At 44.7% G+C, this 22,018-nt stretch overlaps 1 protein-coding gene across 7 annotated transcripts in view; it reads right to left on the bottom strand.

Annotated features, from left to right (window-relative positions):
* The window catches only part of LOC140485559 (electrogenic sodium bicarbonate cotransporter 1-like), a 219,164-nt gene that overhangs the window by 47,164 nt on the left and 149,982 nt on the right, over positions 1-22,018 (bottom strand). For all 7 annotated transcript variants that reach the window (XM_072583787.1, XM_072583788.1, XM_072583789.1 and 4 more), the window contains one exon: positions 7,939-8,021. In XM_072583787.1, coding sequence (XP_072439888.1) covers positions 7,939-8,021 — 83 coding nt within the window. The remainder of the gene's footprint in view (positions 1-7,938; positions 8,022-22,018) is intronic.

Below are 22,018 nucleotides of genomic sequence, written 5' to 3'. Positions count from 1 at the left end.
GTCAACTGATGCTGTAAACCTCTGTCAATGCAGCAAAGGTCATGAATTGTTTCATCAGTAACTGAGACAGTTTAATCCTTTTCAAGAAACCACAAGGGAGATGTGAGCGCCCGATGGAGAAAGTTATTAATGTTTATGCAATGGGTTTTAGTACTCTATCTATCTTACTCGATATTGCTTTGTTGAGTTCTTCATTAAATGATTCAATAGACAGCAGTGTTACTTGTTCTCTAAAAGTATGCTCCAACCATCATCATTATTAGTCTCATCAATATAAAGATCTCCAATGTGATTATATTAAAGTCTTTGTTCTGTGCACTCCCCGTGTACCTGGTGTAATTGATAACGATTGGAAAGCATCTGCGAACAAGGCTCTATTGTACGATTTAATTTTTTTTGTATGACAGTAACATGAGTAGGGAGATTACAATCTCATTTGGGGTGTGTAGCAAAAACCCAGTCAAAAGCTGACAACTCCCGTTGCAAAAAAAAACTGTTTATGAATGGGATCCACTGGCCATTCACAAAACAGACTAATTCCCTGATAGAGGCTGCATCTCAAGGTGAACCCAGGACTCGCGTAGCTGTGTGGGTCTCATTGGGAAGGGGGTGTAATACTGAGACACCAGAGTCTAAATGGTATGTACTGCTACCACCAAGATAGCTAGCAATGGTGGTTACCTGCACGTGGTAGTAATGACAATGAGCAGGGACACAGCTGACTGGCCACTCTCTTTGCTGTGGGCAGCACCCATTCCAATCCCTCCTAACTGCTCCAGTCTGGCCATTAGACAGACAGACACACAATACCTTCCCCCCCATCCGTCAGTGCACGGCTTGCGACTTTGGGGTCTCTCTGAGCGTGTTGGATTTCCTGTAGGTTTCAGGGCTGCCTCTTGTGTGGATGCTTCAGCGGTACAGTGCAGTGGGGTAACTTTAATAATAACACCACAGACACACACTCTGCCAAATCAGCTGTGTCAGCTGAGGCTGTGTATGGACATGACTCCAGGTGGGGGACACTGACAGGAACCAGCACTGCAATGGAAAGGGTTAAATTACAAGGTTAGGTTGCACAGACCAGGTGATAAACTCAGGTTTGTGTTTGTGATTGCCCATAATTTAAGAATTACTGTTGTACCTTTTGCTGTGAATTATTAGGGACACTCAATTAGCATCTGTCTCTGAGAGATTGTGAACTCTGAGTGGCAGAGAGATCTGAGGATCACTGTCTCTGAATTCCAGAGGGTTAGTGTGCAGAGTATTAGGCACATTGAAGAAGGCTATCAGTCATTGCAAGAAGAATTGAAAACAAAAGCAGCAAGGTTTCGTTGCCTCAGTTCTAAAAGGCAATGGTGAGATCACATATAGTCATAGACATGTACAGAATGGAAACAGAGTCCTTTGGTCCGACTTGTCCATGCCGACCAGATATCCTAAATTAATCTAGTCCCATTTGCCAGCACTTTGCCTATATCCCTCTAAACCCTTCCTATTCATGTCCCCATCCAGATGCCTTTTAAATATTGTAATTGTACCAGCCTCCATTATTTCCTCTAGCAGCTCATTCATTACACGCACTACCCTCAGTGTGAAACAGTTGCCCCTTAGGCCCCTTTTAAATCTTTCTCCTGTCACCCTAAACCTATGCCCTCTAGTTTTGGACTCCCCTACTCTGTGAAAACGACCTTGCCTATTTATCCTGTCCATGCCCCTCATGATTTTATCAACCTCTATAAGGTCACCCCTCAGCCTCTGATGCTCCAGGGAAAACAGCCCCAGCCTGTTCAGCCTCTCCCTATAGCTCAAATCCTCCAACCCTAGCAACATCCTTGTAAATCTTTTCTGAACCATTTTAACTTTCACAAAGTTCTTCCTATAGGAGGGAGACCAGAATTGCACGCAATACTCCAAAAGTGGCCTAACCAATGTCCTGTTCAGCTGCAAAATTGCTACGCACAGTATTGGTCACTTTATTTAAGAAAGGACTTTATTTAAGAAAGGGTGTAAATGTATTGGAGGCAGCTCTGAGAAGGTTTACCAGACTAATACCTGGAACAAGCAGCATGTACCTGCTGCAGTTTGGAAGATTATGAGGTGACTGGTTTAAACCATGTAAGATCTTGACGAGTATTGGCGGGGTCAGCATGGAGAGAATGTTTCCCCGTGTGGAAGAATCTAGACTATGGGTCCCTGTTGAAAAATCATAGGTCACCCATTTAAAACAGAAGAGAGGAGAATTTTCCACACACAAAGGGCCATGAGTCTTTGGAACTCTCTTCCTTAAAGTCAGTGGAAGCAGAACTTTGGGATGATTTTCAAGGCAGAGATTGGTCGATTCCTGATAAGCGAGGAGGTTAAAGGTGATCAGGGGTTAGGCGATCATAAGGAGTTATCAGATCAGTCATGATCTTAATGAAAAGCAGGGCACACAAAGGGGCCATCTGGCTATTCTGCTCCTAATTGGTATTGTATGTATGTTTTGTATGTAAGCCTATCCCTCTAGTTTTCAATCAGTGGCTCTTCTCAGGTGGGCAGGCCACAAAACTAGTTAAAATGACTTTGAGAGGTTCCTGTTCCCATCTCTCCAAGTGCAGAACGTGAAGATTCTGCCTTTTCATCTCCTGCTCTCTCCACCTCTCTCTCCCTCTCTATTTCTCTCTCTGTCTCTCTCCCACCCCCATCTCTATCTCTGTCTCTTGCCCTCCCTCTCTCTCCCACTCTCCCCCTCTCATGTTTTTCTCTCTCGCTATCTCTCTCTCCCTCTCTATTTCTCTCTCTGTCTCTCTGTCTCTCTCCCACCCCCATCTCTATCTCTGTCTCTTGCCCTCCCTCTCTCTCCCACTCTCCCCCTCTCATGTTTTTCTCTCTCGCTATCTCTCTCTCCCTCTCTATTTCTCTCTCTATGCCTCTCTCTCTCTCTCACTTCCCCCCCCCCCATGTCTCTGTCCCTCTCCCCCTCTCATGTTTCTCTCTCTTTCTCCATCTCCCCCTCTCCCACCCACTCTTCCCCTCTCATGTTTCTCTTTCTTTCTCTCTCTCCCCCTTCCCCTCTCTTCCTCCCCCTCTCTCTCTATCTCTGCCACTGTCTCTCACTCTCCTTCTCCCCCCACTCCCTCTCATGTGTCTTTCTCTCTTCCCTCCTCAATCTCTCCCTCCCTGCACCCCCCCCACCCCCCCCTACCCGCCCCCCTTCACTGTAGATGACCTGAAGCTCAGAAGTGGACACAAGTTGGTAATTAAACCTTTGGCCTTTAGCTTCACAGGACAAAGTCTGCAGTGTCACATGATGTTCCTGCTGCTTCAGACAAGTACAAAAGAAAACCTCTGATCTTCTGTTCTGAAGAAAATAGTTTCGCTGTTGGAAAATATTTGCTCCCTGCTGTCTGATACTAAACTGAGGTAAATGCAGATTTCATACCATAGGGCTGTATTCTCTCAATTATAGAACATTAGGGTGAATTAATTGAAATATTTCAGATGGTTCAAAGGTTGATAGGGTTGGAAGAGAGAAACTATTTCCTCTGGTGGGAGGGGGGATTTGGAACAAAGGGTCAGAGCTTTAACATCTGAGCCCTGGTTGTACCACGTCTTAATATAAAGGGAAGTGGACATCTGCAAATCTCTCGTCCCACACACAAGTTGCTGAGGCTCAGGGTGGGGAGGACTGCTGCTCAAATGAAAATTTCAGAGCTGAGATTTTCTGTTCAGTGAGACGATTAAATGTTATGGATTGTGCCAACAGAATTAATATTTAGACCAGCCATGACTAACTGAACTGTGATACATCCCTGAGGGGCTGACTGGCCTTCTCCTGTTCCTATGTTCACCAATACATTCCAGATAAAATGCTAACTTTTACATTCACCCCAAATTCTCCTCCATTGTGTGACACCATGGCTATTTACAAAGAGAGTAAAAGGATCTATTTTAAAACCTCTCTCCTGGATGGCATGGTGGCTCAGTGGTTAGCACTGCTGCCTCGCAGTGCCAGGGACCTGGGTTTGATCCCAGCCTTGAGTGACTGTCAGTGTGGAGTTTGCAAATTCTCTCTCCGCGGGTTTCCTCCGGGTGGTCTGGTTTCCTCCCACAACCCAAAGATGTGCAGGTTAGGTGGATTGGTCATGGGAAATGCAGGGTTACGGGTCTGGGTGGGATGCTCTTTGGAGGAGCGGTAGGGGCTGAATGGCCTGCTTCCACGCTGTAGGGATTCTATGCTAAAAGCAGATCACTGTGAATGCTAGAGATGAGAAATAAAAACAGGAAACACTGGAGCAACTCAGCAACATCTGTGGAGACAGAAACAGAGTTAACATTTTCGAGTCCAATATGACTCTTCATCTTCAGAAGCCATGATGTGGAGGTGCTAGTATTGGACTGGGGTGGACAAAGTTAAAAATCACACATCACCAGGTTATAGCCCAACAGGCTTATTTGGAAGCACTAGCTTTCAGAGCACTGCTCCTTCATCAGGTAGTTGTGGAACAGGATCATAGGACACAGAATTTATATTAGAAGATCAAAGCGTCATACAACTGATGTGATATGTTGAATTGGATTACTGTTAAGTCTTTCATCTTTTAAAATGGGTTGCAGGTTTTAATTCATTGATATGTAAATCCCACTATCACCTGATGAAGGAGCAGCGCTCCGAAAGCTAGTGTGCTTCCAAATAAACCTGTTGGACTATAACCTGGTGTTGTGTGATTTTTCAAACTTCACATTTAGAAGACAAACCATTTCCCCAGAGACACCCTGAAGAACAGTCACTGGAAACATTGCTGCTGTTTCTCTCTGGCAGGTGCTGCCAGACCCACTGAGTTTCTCCAGCTTTTTCTTACGTCCACTCTGCTCCGGAATTAGCTGGTAGAGAAACTTCTCTGGAAAACACAAAACCCACCCCACTTTCCCCCTTTATCTCTCAGTCCCTCTCCTTGTACATGCTGGATGAGGTGAGTGGGTCACAGTCAATTTCAATTCTGACACCCAAACTGGTTCAAAGCATGTAACATGAGAGACAAACCATCAGAACTTCAGACAATTGCAGTAGTCTGACAGAAAAGGGATACTAGGCAAAAGTGAGGACTACAGATGCTGGAAACCAGAGTCTAGATCAGTGTGGTGCTGGAAAAGCACAGCAGGTCAGGCAGCATCCGAGGAGCAGGAGAATCGACATTTCGGGCAAAAGCCCTTCATCAGGAATGAGGAAGAACTTTCACCTGAAATGTCAGTTCTCCTGCTCCTCAGATGCTGCCTGACCTGCTGTGCTTTTCCAGTACCACACTCTCGACTTTAATCTCCAGCATCTGCAATGAGTAGTAATTCAGAACTCCAGCCGAATATTCTGGGGATGCAGGTTCAAGACCCACTATGGCAGATTTCAATTCAAATGTGAATTCAATAAAAATCTGGAATTAAAGACTCATCTCACAGTAACTATTGTCAACCTTTAGGTGCAATGGGTGAGCTGGGATGAAGATGCAGCAGTATTTCAGTCTGATTTGGACAATATGAGGGAGTGGGAAAATGTATGGCAGGTTATATAATGCGGGTAAATGTGAGGTTATCCACTTTAGGAGCAAAATCAGGCTTCTTATCAGAATGGCGATAGATCGGGAAAGGGGGAGGTGGAATAAGGCCTGTGTGTCCTTGTATGCAAGTTGCTGAAGGTAAGTGTTGCAGGTGCAGCAAGTAATAAAGAAGGCAAATGTTATGTTGGCCTTCAAAGCCAGCAAGTTTGAGTACAGGAGCAAGGATGTGCTGCTGCAGTTGTACAGGAGCCTTGGTGAGACCACACCTGGCATATTATTGTGTGCAGTTTTGATCTCCTTATCTGAGGAAGGACGTTCTAGCAATGGAGGGAGTACAGCGAAGGTTTCCCAGACTGACTGCTGGCTTGGCAGGACTGATGTACGGGAAGAGTTTGAATCAATTCAATTAGATTACATTACAGTGTGGAAACAGGCCCTTCGGCCCAACAAGTCCACACCGACCCGCAACCCACCCATACCCCTATATTTACCCCTTGCCTAACACTACGGGCAATTTAGCATGGCCAATTCACCTGACCTGCACATCTTTGGACTGTGGGAGGAAACCGGAGCACCCGGAGGAAACCCACGCAGACACTGGGAGAATGTGCAAACTCCACACAGTCAGTTGCCTGAGGCAGGAATTGAATTCGGGTCTCTGGCGCTGTGAGGCAGCAGTGCTAACCACTGTGACACCGTGCCGCCCACCAATTCGAATTACATTCACAGGAGTTTAGAAGAATGAGGGAAGAATCTCATAGGAACCTATAAAATTCTAACAGGACGAAATGGTGTCAACACAGGAAGGATGTTCCCAATGACCAGGAAATGCAAAACCAGAGATCACTCTCTAAGGATAAGGGGAGGATGCTGGAGAAAAACAGCAAGTCTGGCAGCATCAGGAGGTGGAGACGTCAATGTTTCGGGTGTAACTCTTCTTCAGGACTCTTCTCCCCCTCCTGACGCTGCCTGTCTTGCTGTGTTCCTCCAGCCTCCTGCCTGTCTACTTAGGATTTCAGCATCTGCAGTTTTATTGTCCTGAAGGATGGGAGAGGCCATTTAAGAGCTGAGTTGAGGAGAAACGTCTTAGATTTAAGACACAGACTATAGATTTCTCTATCATAGAAAGCAGTTGAGGTGAAAATATTGAGTGTTTTCAAGAGGAAGTTAGATATAGTTCTTAGGGCTAAAGAGATCACATGGTATAGGGAGACAGTGGGAACAGGTTCAAGGGGCCGAATGACCTACTCCTGCTCCTGTTTTCTCTGTTTCTATGAAATACTGCCATTTAAATTAACATTCAGAAGATGGAATCCTTAAAATGAATTACAACCAAAACTCAGTCGTGGGGAATGAGGAATGAAGGGGCAGTCTGTTGAGGATCTCACAGTAAAACATTTAACAGCCGTTGGTAAGCTGCGGGTCACTCAGAGCAAACCCAGTATAATTGGAGCCAGTTTGTATCCACGCCAAACTAACACTGCTCCTTCAGCATCTATCTAATGAGGCGGCTTGCCCTGAATTCACCAACAACAACAACTTGCATTCAAGTACTGCCTTTGATGTTAAATTATGAAATGACTTAAGATAGTTGCTCAAAATTACAAAGACTTAAGATCAGGTAAAATCTTAAAAATTTAAGATTTAAGAGGATTGTCCGAGGTGGGGTGAATATCTTTAACACAATGATTGGTTGTGATTTGCCAAAAAGGGTAGTGGAAACAGATTCAGCAGCAGCTTTCAAAAAGAGAAATGAATAAATACCAAAGAGAAAAAGATTACAGGGGTGTACTTTTTTATAGAGTCTCTCCAGTGCAGAAACAGGCCATTCAGCCCACTGAGTCCACACCAACCCTCTGAAGGGCATCCCATCCAGACCCACCCTGTACCCTATCCCTGTATTTTCCATGGCTAATCCACTTAACCTACACATCCCTGGAGAGGATGGACTATTTCCCACGACAAATTCACCTAGTCTGCACATCTTTGGATTGTGGGAGGAAACTGGAGCACCCGGAGAAAACCCACGCAGACATGGTGAGAATATGCAAACTCCACACAGACAGTCACCCGAGGCTGGAACCAAACCCGGGTCCCTGGTGCTGTGAGGCAGCAGTGCTAACCACTAAGCCACCCCATGCCACCCCAGCACATTGGGTAAGGAGTAGAAGGATGGTACTAACAGATAACCCTTTAGAGGGCAGAGAGATATAAAGAGGAACAGAATAACACATCCTGTTGCCGTTTACAACCATGTCGTTGTCCAATGAACAAAACTTCCTCCAACATGATCAGGACAGACCCGAACATGCAAAATGCCCGTGAAAACTCAGCTCCACAGTCCCGTTCTCAATCTTTCCCGCCCGGAGGACAGCTATCACCAGCAGCCTGAGAGATGGGCACTTACCTCTGGAGTGCTGCTATTGGCCAGGTGGATGATGGTTGAATTTGCTGAGTCAGTGTCGTTCCAATGAAGGCTTGAATTAGCACCTGTGAAAACAGTGTGAACAGTTCAGCAAAGAATGTCACCTCTCCCTACCTGCTGGCTAAACTCTGTTCACACCTCAAGCATTCCAATAACAATAGATTTATCCTGAAATATAACAGCCTTGCATTAACCATCATCAAATCAGCGAGAGTATAATTTATAAAGTGCTGGAATTTAGGATCATGCAAAATGGAAAATGGGATTAGTGTAAATATAGAAATGTAGAAACTAGGGCAGGAGTAGGCCATTCAGCCCTTCCAGCCTGCTCTACCATTCAATATGATCATGGCTGACCATCCAACTCACTCCCCTGTTCCTGTTTTCTCCCAATGTCTTTTGTCCTTTTAGCCCTCAGCATTATATTTAACATCTTTCTTCAAAACATTCAATGTTTTGGTCTCAACTGTTTTCTGTGGCAGAAAATTCCCAGGCTCCCCACTCTGGGGATTTGGGTTCAAATCCCACCTTGGCAGATAGGTGGGGGGGGGGGGGGGGGGTTGTATTCAATAAACATCCTGAATTCAGATCCTAATAATGACCATGAAACCATTGTCACTTGTTGGAAAAACCCATCTGGTTCACTAATATCCTTTATTGATGGAAACTTATCTGGTCTGGATAATGTATGACTCCAGACTCAAAGTACACTGCTGCCTCACAGCACCAGGGAGCTGGGTTTGATTCCAGCCTCAGGTGACTGTCTGTGTGGAGTTTGCACATTCTCCCCGTGTCTGCGTGGGTTTCCTCCGGGTGCTCCGGTTTCCTCCCACAGTCCAAAGATGTGCAGGTCAGGTGAATGGACCATGCTAAATTGCCCGTAGTGTCCAGGGATGTGTAGGTTGGGTGCATGAGTCAGGGGGAAATACAGGGGAATGGCTCTCGGTCTTTGGAGGGTCAGTGTGGACTTGTTGGGCTCAACAGCCTGCTTCCACACTGTAGGGATTCTATGATCACAGCAATGTGCCCTCTGGGTAATTAGGGATGGGCAATAAATGCTGGCCTGGCCAGCGATACCCTCATCCTGTGAATGAATAATAAAAAAGCTCTCGAGGCGAAGGTATTTTCCCTCAGTGTAGTCAGATCTTTGAGGTCCATCCTTTCGGTATCAATTTGACCATTTGGATTGCCTCACCCAGCCACAGAGTTAAGGAGTTGATGACATTGTTGGAGAACTGGAGTCACATAGACCAGACCAAGTAAGAATGGGACAGATTCATTCCTAAAGTATGTTGGTGAACTGATGTGATTTTACCAAGTAATTTCATAGTTATCATTACTGATGCTAGCTTTTGATTTGAGATTTATGAACTAATTAATTTTAAATCCCACCAACTGCTATGTGGGATTTGACCACATATGTTCTGGTTGGAGCCCTCTAGATTACAAGACAAACAACATGATTGCTAAGTTACTGCTCCTTTAAAGGTGTAAGGAGGTTTTTGTCATTTTATGGTCATTAAAATTAATATTGGGAGGGCTATCTGACTGACTCCCAATGCCCAGTGTCTGACGCACAGCCACAATGGAGGGCCAAGGTCAGAGGTCACACGACACCGGGATATAGTCCGAGAGGTTTATTTGAAATCACAAGCTTTCGGAGCCCTGTTGCTCCTTTCTCAGGTGAAGCCTCATCAGTTGCTGACCTTGTCCACCGCAGTCCAACACCATCACCTCCACCATGACAATGGAGGGAAGCTGAGAGGGTAAAATGGAACATTGCAAAGTTACATTTCTCAGCCTAACGCCCCGCCCGCCCTCACAGATGGAGAGAAAGGATCTCCCACTGCCCCATCCACCTTGAGGACTTTCTCGATAGTCTTTCATTCTGTATTTATCTCACAAACCACATCATATTGCTGTGTGCAGATTATCTGTTGGATTTGCTCAGCATAACAGTGAATGGAACCTTCCAAAGGGAACTGGATAAATAGTTGAAAAGCTGAAACTTTATAGAGTTATGGAGAAGGAGCTACAACGTGGAGCCATCTGCATTGTTTCTTTCACAAACAAGATGGGATGAATGGCCTCCAATGTTTAATCCTACAATTCGATGTTAAACGATGGTGGGGGGGGGGGTGTTCCGTCGCACTCAGGGAGTCCAAGTGGCTGTGACAACGTGATTATGTTGTGCAGTGAGCTGCAATATGTATACGTCACATTGGAAGTTTAGCCACTCAGTTACTGCAGTCTTGAGAAAGGGAAATGGAAACACAAAAAGCAGAAACAATGTCCAATGGATGGGACATCATCACTCAGGTATACGTAGCAGTGTGTGACCTCAGCGCTAACCCCCAGTGAACATCCACTGCCAAATATAAAACAAAGGCTCCTCCAAAAATACACTTTGCAAATAATGTTACAAAGCAACATCTTTGGGTCACTGCACCCAGGGTGGGTTCGACAATGAAGAACACCTTTTAAAGGTATAGATAACAGGTGTCTGAACATATTGTACTGAAGGAAGGAGTTGCAATTCCAGGTTATCTTTCTTTCATAACCAAGCCCATTCCCAACCTCATCAGATACACACTTTGTTCCAATTACTAATACCCCTTCTGAAGTAAGCATTGACCTTACACATCGTCACAGTTGATCATATAGCCAATTCTTACCAAACCCGTGACCTCTACCTCCCAGGAAGTCAAGGATAGCGAGCACATGGGAAGAGCACCAGCTAAAAGATATTGATAATGGGTTGGTCAGCAATCATAATACCATAAAATATTGAAGGGAGGTTGTTAGAGTCTGTCTTGGTGGAGATGGCCAATAGCTGATGTTAGTTGCATTGCATTGATGATACTTGGTGACACCTTCACCATAAAGACATTGTTTTTAAGGCTTTCAAAAAATGCAGGCATCACTGGCAAGGTTAGCATTTATTGCCCATTCCTAGTTGCTGTTGAGAAGGTGGTGGTGAGCTGCTTTCTTGAACTGTTGTAGTAGTGAAGGACTTAATGCCAAACATCACATTCTCAAGGCCATTTGTGCTTTGGCAATAAATGTTGGCCTTACCAATTATGTCCATAAATTCTGGAGTAGAGTGGTGCTGGAAAAGCACAGCAGTTCAGGCAGCATCTGAGGAGCAGGAAAATCAATGTTTTGGGCAAAAGCCCTTCATCAGGAATACAGGCTTATGTCCATAAGCTGGCACTCAACAAAAACAAAATCCCAACAACAGTCTGTGCACCAACAACGGTGCAACTCCATCCCAGTGTGTTCTCAGTCAATGTAAAATGGCTCCTGGGTGTCTGAGAAAAGGGTATTAATGGGCTCAAGGATTAATTACTTGCACTTTGAGACAGGATCGAGATCATGCTATGTATCAAAGGAAGTTCAGTGATAAAAGATACACTTTCCATAATTATGTTTATTGTGGGGAGTGGACATATCGCTAACTCTTGTATAATTAAATCAATTAGTGAGGTTAGAGATTAAGAACAGTCTGAGCCAACCATTTACAATAAGACTCTAGGTGAAGTTCGGGAGTGGCTGGTTACTTCACATTGTTCAGGATCAGGAACAGGACCTGCTCAGACAATTCTCAAAATCAAGAACACATTGGGAACACATTGGGAACACACTGGGAACACACGTTTGGTCAAAGAGGGTCAGGGCAGATAACAAACACTTGGCCAGTCACTGACCAGAGGCTTCTCAGTCATGACAAGGGATCATTTCCTTTAGCATTTATTCTTTCTGTTTCTAATTTTCAGCATATGTTTTTTATTATTACTGTCAGGAACACAGGACCCAGAGGAGGTCACACTGCCTCTCCAGTCTGTTCCTTAGATCATCTTTCATGAGATCATGATTGATCTCAACTCCATTTATCTGTTTTGCCTCTGTAACCCTTCATATTCTCACCCAACAAAAACCTACTAATCCCAGTTTTCAGATTTCCAATTGATCCCTGAAACAAATGGTGATTTGGGTGCTTTCCCCTGCCCATGGTGTGAGGGAGTGCCTCCCTGATCCCACATTGGCTGGGCTTGAGTTGAATGTTCTGCCCGCTTCACCACAGGACAATGTTTCTCACTATCTGCCCAGCAAATTCGTTAATTGTTTGAAAAATTTCAATTTGACTGCCTGACCTCTCGAATATTGAGGAAACCAAGCCTAATCTATAAAGCATGTCACCACAAGTTACCCCTTCCTGCCTTAGCATCATTTTAATGAATGAATATTGTATCCCATCCAAATACACATTTCTTTTAGTTTATATTTGTGCTGTAAAATTACAAACATGGAGAGATTTCTTGGTATGTAGCAGAAATGGCAGTAACAACCACAAGACATAAGAACAGAAGTTAGACCTTTCAGCCCATTGAGTTTATCCTGCCATTCAATGATATTGTGGCTGATCTGATAATCCACAGCTCCACTTTCCTGCCTTTTCCTCATAACCAGTGATTGCTTTTCCTGATTAAAAACTTTCTCAACGTTAAATATACATAATGTCCCAGTTCAACAGCCCTCAGTGAGAAAGAATTCCATAGATTCACTCCCATATGAGAGAGGAAATCCCTCATCTCCATCCTAACTGGGTGACCCGTTACTCTGAGATGATACCCTCTGGTCCTGGACTCTCCCACAAGGAGAAACAACCTTTCTACATCCACCCTGTCAAGTCCTTTAAGAACCCTGTATGTTTCAATCAGGGCATCTCTCATTCTTCTAATCACCAAAGAGTTACCGGAACTTTCCACTCAACCTTTCTTCATCAGACAGTCCCTCCATACCTGGGACCAGCCCAGTGAGCCAATCAGTGTAGATTAGGTGTATAGTTAGACAAAGGAGAAAACCTGCATTTATTTGGTTCCTTTCACTTCCTCAGGGCATTGAGAGGATCCTGCAGCTACTAAAGACTTATATACAGTAGTTTAAGCAATCTTAGCTTGCTAAGATTTTTCTTCACAACCTGTAGCAGATTAGCGGAGAGCCAGTTGTGTTGAATGTTTACAATCTGGATTAGATCAAACCTAGAATACAGAAGCTAGGAGCAGGAGTAGGCCATTCGGCCCTTTGAGCCTGCTCCCCCACTCACTAGATCATGGCTGATCCTCTCTCTCAATGCCATATTCCCACTTTCTCTCCATGTTCCTTCATGCCTTTCAAATCTAAAAACATAGTGAACAGTTCTGGCCTCTCAAATTTAAAAGGATGTGGGGTCACTGGGGAAGCTGCATTGAGTAGAATGATCCCAAACCTGTGAGGATATAACTATCAGCAGTACCTGTTTAGGCTGGGACTTTCTCCTGACTGAACAGTGAGCTGATAGAAATCCTTAAGATTATGAAGAGGTTTGATAAGGTAGATGTTAGAACATTACAGTACAGTTCAGGTCCCTCGGACCTCGATGTTGCACCGACGTTGTGGAACCAATCTGAAGCCCATCTAACCTACACTATTCCATTAACATCCATATGTCTATCCAATGACCATTTAAATGCCCTTAAAGTTGGAGAGTCTACTACTGTTGCAGGCAGGGCATTCCACACCTTTACTACTCTCTGAGTAAAGAAACTACTTCTGACATCTGTCCTATCTCTATCACCCCTCAGTTTAAAGCTATGTCCCCTCATGCTAGCCATCACCATCCGAGGAAAAAGGCTCTCACTGTCCACACTATCTAACCCTCTGATTATCGTACATGTCTCAATTAAGTCGCCTCTCAACTTTCTTCTCTCTAACGAGACCACCCTCAAGTCCCTCAGACTTTTCTCATAAGACCTTCCTTCTATACCCAGCAACATCCTAGTAAATCTCCTCTGAACCCTTTCCAAAGCTTCCACATCCTCCCTATAATGCGGCGACCAGAACTGTATGCAATACTCCAAGTGCAGCCACATCAGAGTTTTGTACATGTGCAACATGACCTCATGGCTCCGAAACTCAATCTCTCTACCAATAAAAGCTAACACACTGTATGCCTTCTTCACAGCAATATCAACCTGGATGAAAATTTTCAGGAGTCAATGTGCATGGACACCGAGATCTCTCTACTCATCTACACTACCAAGAATCGTAACATTAGCCCAGTACTCTTTATTCCTGTTGCTCCTTCCAAAGTGAATCACCTCATGCTTTTCCATGTTAAACTCCATTTGCCAGCTCTCAGCCCAGCTCTGCAGCTTATCTATGTCTCTCTGTAACCTGCAACATCCTTCGTCACTATCCACAACTCCACCAACCTGAGTGTCATCTACAAATTTACTAACCCATCCTCCTACGTCCTCATCAAGGTCATTTATAAAAATGACAAACAGCAGTGAATCCAAAAAATATCTTTGCGATACTCCACTGTAACTGAACTCCAGGATGAACATTTCCCATCAACCACCACTCTGTTTTCTTTCAGCTAGCCAATTTCTGATCCAAACCACCCTCAATCCCATGCCTCCGTATTTTGTGCAATAGCCTACCGTGGGGAACCTTATCAAACACCTTACTGAAATCCATACACACCACATCAACCGCTTTACCCTCATCCACCTGTTTGGTCACCTTCTCAAAGAACTCAATAAGGTTTGTGAGGCATGACCTACCTTCACAAAACCATGTTGACTCTCCCTAATCACCTTATTCCTCTCTAGATGATTATAAATTCTATCTCTTATAACCTTTTCCAACACCTTACCCACAACTGAAGTAAGGCTCACTGGTCTATAATTACCAGGGTTGTCTCTACTCCCCTTCTTGAACAAGGGAACAACATTTGCTATCTTCCAGCCTTCTGGCACTACGCCTGTAGACAATGACAACATAAAGATCAAAGCCAACACTTTCAGAATTCATTTAATGCTTTCCCTATCTCCTTCTCCTCTTTTGAAAGGTTGGTTCCACTTGTAGGTAAGGCCTGCATTATGGGGATAAAATGAAAGAGAAAAAGAAAATTGTGCATTTATCTAGCACTTTTCATCACCTCTGCAAGTCTCAAAATACTGAAGTACTGTTATAATGTTTAGTACATAGTAAAAATCTGCAACTACTATTGTGATGAAAACTGAACAATTTTTGTTTTGTTTTGTTGATTAAGGGTTAAGTAATGGTCAGGATATCAAGGACCCCCCCCCCCCCACCCCCCGCACCTCCCCACACCACCACCCCACCCCACCCCCACCCCGTCCCACTTCTCCAAAATAATGCCTTGAGATCTTTTATAACTACCTGAGCAAGAAGATTGGCCTTAATGTCTCATTCAACAGACTACCCCTCCAACACTGCTGTATTCCTTCAATATTGCACTGGAGTGTTATGTTTAATTACTGTACATTAAAATATCATCTATAAACAAATAAATCTTACTGGGAGATCAGCAGAAACTACTTTACCCAGAGTGTGGTGAGATTGTGGAGTGTGTTCCCCATGGGAGGGCCTGAGGTAAAATAATGTTGATACATTTAAGGGGAAGCTGGATAAACACGAGGGAGAAAGGAACAGAAGTATAAGGTGATCCCAGGTGGGAGCATAAATACCAGAATTGACAAGGTGGGCTGAATGGCCTGTTTCTATGCCATATATGTTTTTGTAACTTTCAGGTCAGTTCACAAACCAACTTGTATACAGACCAGTCAAGGTTTTTAATTGCAAGAGGCCAATAGAGTGACAGGAATGGCTGTGTGTCACATAGTACAACACTGAGTGCTGCTCACCAATCACTGCTGTCCATAACCACTGCAATCCCACAGCAGGCTTTGTCTCTCTGTTTGGAGCCTTTCTTTCACTCTTTAGTGGTACTCAACATCACTGGTTTTGCAATTTGCTGACATTAATGAGAGGTAATTGGAATGTTGGAGAAAGTTCAGAGAAGGTTCACTGGACTAATCACAGATAAAAACCGTGAGATTGAGCAGTTTGGGCCAATACTCAATCGAGTTTAGCAGAATGAGAGGAGATCTAATTGAAGTAAACATGATGCTAAAGGGATTGACAGAGTAGACGTAGAGAGGACATTTCCCCTTGTGAAGCAATCTAGAACGAGAGGTCATCATTTGAGGCTAAGGAGAAACAGATTTAAAACAGGAATGAGTTAAGGATTGTAATGAAGTCAGCCAAGTGGACCCCATAGAATCTGAGTTCCATGAATGGGGCTGTTAACCTGATCCAATCATGGGGACCTGGCTGACAGATATAAACGGGAGTGTCAGGGGTTTTGTTCACTCTGAGAGCTGGCTCTGAGGGAGCTGGAGCAGTGTCACGGACCCTCCGTGTGTAAACACAGGGGCACTTGATGACGGGATACCAGCCTCTGTGGAGTTATTTCAATAAGCAGGCATTACTTCTCTCAAAGGGTCGCAAATCTGTGGAATTTACTCCCCCAGAGTGCGGTGGATGCTGGGACACTGAATAAATTTGAGGAGATACGGTGGCTCAGTGGTTAGCACTGCTGCCTCACAGCGCCAGGGACCCGGGTAGGGAAGTGGGTCTGGGTTACTCTTCGGAGGGTCAGTGTGGATTTGTTGGGCCGAGGGGCCTGCTTCCATACTGTAGGGAATCTAATCATAATAGATTTTTAATTGGTAACAGGATTGAAAGGTTAGGGAGAGTAGGCAGGAAAGTGGAGCTGAGGCCACAATGAGATCAGCCCTGATTGTATTGAGTCAGAGGTCATGCAACACCAGGTTATAGTCCAATAGGTTTATTTGAAATCACAAGTTCTTGGTGTGCTGCCCCTTTGTCAGGTGAAGAAGGAGCAGCACTCTGAAAGCTTGTGATTTTAAATAAACCTGTTGGACTATAACCTGGTGTCGCGCGGCCTCTGACTTTGTTCACCCCAGTCCAACAACGGCACCTCCACATCACGGTTGTATTGAATGGTGGAACAGGCTCAATGGGCTGAATGGACTACTGCTGCTCCTAGCTCTTACGTTCATACTTATATGTTGTAACGACTGAGCTAGAACCATCTCAGCCCATCTTCAAGAACATTTCTATTTCACTGTTTAAAAAATATCTAGGTGGAAGAATGTGGTTTGTCGGTTCGAGACTCATTGAGGTTCAGAGAGAGGATTGCACCATAAAAAGGATGGAATTCCCATTCTTTCCTCCGATGTCAGAGCTATCTGTGTTTACGTGCAGTTGGTTTCATCTTTGCCAAGAGAGGAGCTGGTGCACTGAGTGAACCCTGTCTGAGACATAGCAGGGAGTGTACCTGCACATCTCAACAACACGCCCGGCCCAAACCAGGACAGCTCAACTTTGCTCTGAAGGCCATTCCTCTCTGTCCTCGCTGAGGTCGAAACATTCAAACAGGGATTGTTCCTCACCCCTGTGTCTCAGTCATTACCAGATCAGCCAATCACTCCAAATGGAAGAAAAATTACAATTTCTGTAGTGTCTCAGAAATCTCAACATGCAGGGAGAGGCAACAGCCTCACAGAATCGCTACAGCATGGAAAAAAAAGGTTTACAATTTCCGTAACAATATTTGCAATCGCCAAAGGTCCAAAGGTGGCTTAAAGCCATTTCTCGAAGCACTGTCACCATGTACAGGAGACAATTGGCTAATTTGTGCACAGCAAGATCCCACCAACAGCAAAGTGACAATGACAGATCCTCTGTTTTTTTAGTAATGTTGCTGGTGGAATGAAAATTGGCCGTAGGTCACTAGGGAGAGCTCACCCCACTCTTGGCACCCTGCAGGGGGCAGACAGCTTGACTGCCCCCTGCAGGGTGCCAGGGGGCAGACAACTCAAGGCTTGACTGCCCACTGAAAATAACAACACCAGGAAAACCCACAGTCACACTGAGCTGAACAAGACTGGCACAAGCTGCTCCATTAGTGTCAGGAACCTGAGACCAATGGAAGTGAATCAGAAACAAAATGTCAAACATTCCAAATTCTCACACCCCAATCATGGTATTACATTGCCTGGATCAGACAGTAGGACACATTTGATCTGTTCATCAAATTAAATCGATTATTTAATCTTTCCTTGTGGATTTCCTCCGGGTGCTCTGGTTTCTTCCCACAGTCCAAAGATGTGCCAGTTAGGGTGGATTGGTCATGGGTTACAGGGATACGATAAATGGAGGTGGGGGGGGGGGGGGGGGTGGGATGCTCTTCAGATGGTCAGTGTGGACCGGATGGGCTGAATGGTCTGCCTCCAGACTGTAGGGATTCTATGATTCTATATTCTAACAAAAGGTGATTGAGCTGGAATGTTAATTCTGTTTCTCCATTCACAGATGCTGTCAAACCCGTTGAATTTTTGGCTCCTATTTCACATTTTTACTATCCACAGCATTTTACTTCTCATTTATAAAATAAACAGCCAGGCTGTTCTCCATCCTTTAAGAAGGCAATTGTTGGACCATAGACAATTTTGACCCAGAGTGTAGCTACGGCATAGTCAACTCGAGCCTGAATATGTGAAATGGGCAAATATTCAAAACAGAGGTTCATGTACCGAGGTAATGGTGAGAGAGAGCAGCGAGTGTGAGATGAGTATTAGATTTCTCCATCATGAGGTTGCACAGCCCACACCACCACAGAAACCAACCTTCCATCCATGGACTCCATTTACAGGACACATTGCTGCCAACATCATCAAAGACCCCTCCCACCCCAGTAATGCTCTCCAACACCCTCTTCTATCAGACAAGAGATACAGAAGTTTGAATACCCGCACCAACAGGTTCAGGAACAGCTTCCCTGCTGTTACTAGACTGCTGAATGGACCTCTCTAACTTCAGATAATGTTGGTCTTGTCAATGTTGATCTTGCTTTGCCCACCTCCTGTGCAGTTTATCCCTGTGTGTCTCACTCTGTCTCAGCACTCTGTGGTGTGTATGTCCTTGTTTGCTATGATCTGACTACACTGCTCGCAACACAAAACTTTTCACTGTACTTAGGTACATGTGACAACAATAAATCACAGTCAGGTGATAGAGATACAAAGCACCAACTGGGGTAGGCTCGGCTGGCTGCACACGTGCTCAGACCAGGGATTGTGGCACCACAATCCTCTCTATCTTCTTTTGGGTAAGATGTTAAACCATGCCCTCGAATAAAAGGGGTTTATTTGTCCTAAATTAACAACAAGCTGGAGGAGCTCTCCTCACTATCCTGCCCCAATATTTATCCTGACATTACACACAAAAAAAGATTATCTAGTCATTATCACATTGCTTCTTTGGACCGTTTGCAATGCACTATTTAACTGCCATTTTATCTTACATTATAACAGTCAAACCTTCTGAAGAAGAGTTATGCTGGACTCGAGGCATTAACTCTGTTTCTCTCAACACGGATTCTGCCAGACCTGCTGAGCTTTTCTAGCATACTCTGTTTTGATACAGATTCCCAGCATCTGCTGTTATTTTGCGGCACTTCAAAGCCTATAACTTTTTTTATTCATTAATGGGATGAGGGCATTACTGGCCAGGTCAGCATTTATTGCCCCATCTCTAATTGCCCAGAGGGCTGTTAAGAGTCACCCACATTGCTGTGGGTCTGGAGTCACGTAGGCCAGACCAGGTAAGGATGGCAGTTTCTTCCCGAAATGATATTAGCGAACAAGATGGACTTTTTTGACAATGGATTAATGATCATTGTTAAGATTCTTAATTCCAGATATCTATTGAATTTAAATTCCACCTTCTGCCCTGGTCGGATTTGAACCCAGGTCCCCAGATTATTATCTTCAAAGAGTCACATACACCCTGTGGTGTGGAAATACACCATTCGGCCCAACAAGTCCACACTGACCCTCTGAAGAGTCACCCACCCAGACCCATTCCCCTATCCTCTCACTCTACATTTACCCCTGACTAACCTACACATCCCTGAACACTATGGGCAATTTAGCATGGCCATTTCACCTAACCTGCACATCTTTGGACTGTGGGAGGAAACCAGAGCACCCGGAGGAAACCCACGCAGACACAGGGAGAACGTGCAAACTCCACACACAGTTGCCTGAGGCGGGAATTGAACTCTCTGGCGCTGTGAGGCAGCAGTGCTAACCACTGTGCCACCGTGCTGCTTCTATGAGGCTGTTGCCTCTCCCTGCATGTTGAGATTTCTGAGACACTACAGAAATTGTAATTTTTCTTCCATTTGGAGTGATTGGCTGATCTGGTAATGACTGAGACACAGGGGTGAGGAACAATCCCTGTTTGAATGCTTCGACCTCAGCGAGGACAGAGAGGAGCGGCCTTCAGAGCAAAGTTGAGCTGTCCTGGTTTGGGCCGGGCGTGTTGTTGAGATGTGCAGGTACACTCCCTGCGATGTCTCAGACAGGGTTCACTCAGTGCACCAGCTCCTCTCTTGGGACTGACAATACTCACTGCACGCACACAGAAATATCTCTGACATCGGAGAAGAGAATGAAAATTCCATTCATTTTATGGTGTAATCCCCCTTTGAATATCAGCAAGTCTCGAACCCGACAAACCACATTCTTTAACATAGATATTTCTTTATAAAGTGAAATATATCAATTTATCCGAGTTCTGCAAGAAAACGAGGGGACAGTATTTAGCATTGACCTTCGGAAATATAAAATCTAGCTGGTGTTAGGGATTTGAAATGAGAGATTTGGTGACACAGGTGGAGTCTCAGGTTGTGAAAGGTTTACAGAGAGATATCGATGGGTTAAGTAAATGGGTAAAATAGTTGCCAAATGGAACGTATTTTGGAAAATGTGAAGTTGTTCTTTTTGGAAGGGAGAACAGATAAACAGAATATTATTTAAATGGGGAAAAACTGCAGAAAGATGCAACACAAAAGGACTTGGGGAAAGTTGTACATGAAACACAGAAAGCTCGCACATGGGGCAGTAGCTAATCAGGAAGGGTCATGGAATATTGGTCCTTATTTCAAAGGGATTGGAGTATAAGAGGAGGGAGGTCTTACAGCAACTGTACAAGGGCTGGGGAGACGATGTCTGCAGCACTGTGAGCAGGTTTGGTCCCTTATTTAGGGAAAGATATCATTTCATTGGAGGTTGTTCAGAGAAGATTCATGAGGATGGTCCCTGGTATGGAGAGATCCTCTTATAAACAAAGATTAAACAGGTTGGATCTCTACTGACTGGAGTCGAGAAGAATGAGAGGTGACCTCATTGAAATATATCGGATTCTGAAGGGGCTGGACAGGGTCAATACTGAGAGGGTGTTCCCCCTCATGGGAGAGTCTGGGACCAGAGGGTACAGTCTCAGAATAGAGGGGGAAAGTAAGGACTGCAGATGCTGTAGATTAGAGTCGAGAATCTAAACCTTGACTCAGAATAAAGGGGCACTAATTTCAGACGGAGGTGAGGAGGAATTTCTTCTCTCTTTTTGGAACTCCTTGCTGCAGAGAGCTGAGGGGGCAGAGTCCTTGTGTATATTTAAGGCTGAGAGAGATAGATTCCTGATCACGAGGGGGATCAAGAGTTATTGGGAAAGGGCAGGAAACTGGTCGTGAGGGATACTGGATCGACCATGATCCTAATGAAGTGTGGAGCAGGCTTGAGGGACTGAACGGCCTACCCCTGTCCCAATGTCTTAAGGTCTTCATAATCAGCAGGTCCAAGAGTGTGGAGCAATGTCCCTTTAAACAATGGGTCAGGCTCTGAAATGCTGACTCAGCCTCATAGCTGCTGATGGATTTGTTGAGAATTTCTGGCCTTTTGCATGTTCTATTTACAGCTTTCAGGAATGTACAAAATGTGAAAAAGTTTCACACCCCATTCGCCTTTTCAACATACACAGAGATTAGAACTTCAGACTCAGGTGTGACAAACCAAATCACACCAACAGTAAGGTGTGAGAGACACATCTGCATTCTTGAGAATCTTCACCTCATACCAGGAGGTGCCCTGAGTCACTGCTCCCTGTCCCCACAGACGCACACACTGCTCCCTGTCCCCACAGACGCACACACTGCTCCCTGTCCCCAGTGATACACACACACACTGCTCCCTGACCCCAGAGACACACACACAGTGCTCCCTGTCCCCAGTGACACACACTGCTCTCTGTCCCCAGAGACACACACACACTGCTCCCTGTC

The sequence above is a fragment of the Chiloscyllium punctatum genome, chromosome 14 (assembly GCF_047496795.1).
Source record: "Chiloscyllium punctatum isolate Juve2018m chromosome 14, sChiPun1.3, whole genome shotgun sequence".
NCBI classification, from domain to species: domain Eukaryota; kingdom Metazoa; phylum Chordata; class Chondrichthyes; order Orectolobiformes; family Hemiscylliidae; genus Chiloscyllium; species Chiloscyllium punctatum.
Note: the sequence above shows the minus strand (reverse complement) of the source record. Positions and strands in the feature narration are given on the sequence as shown.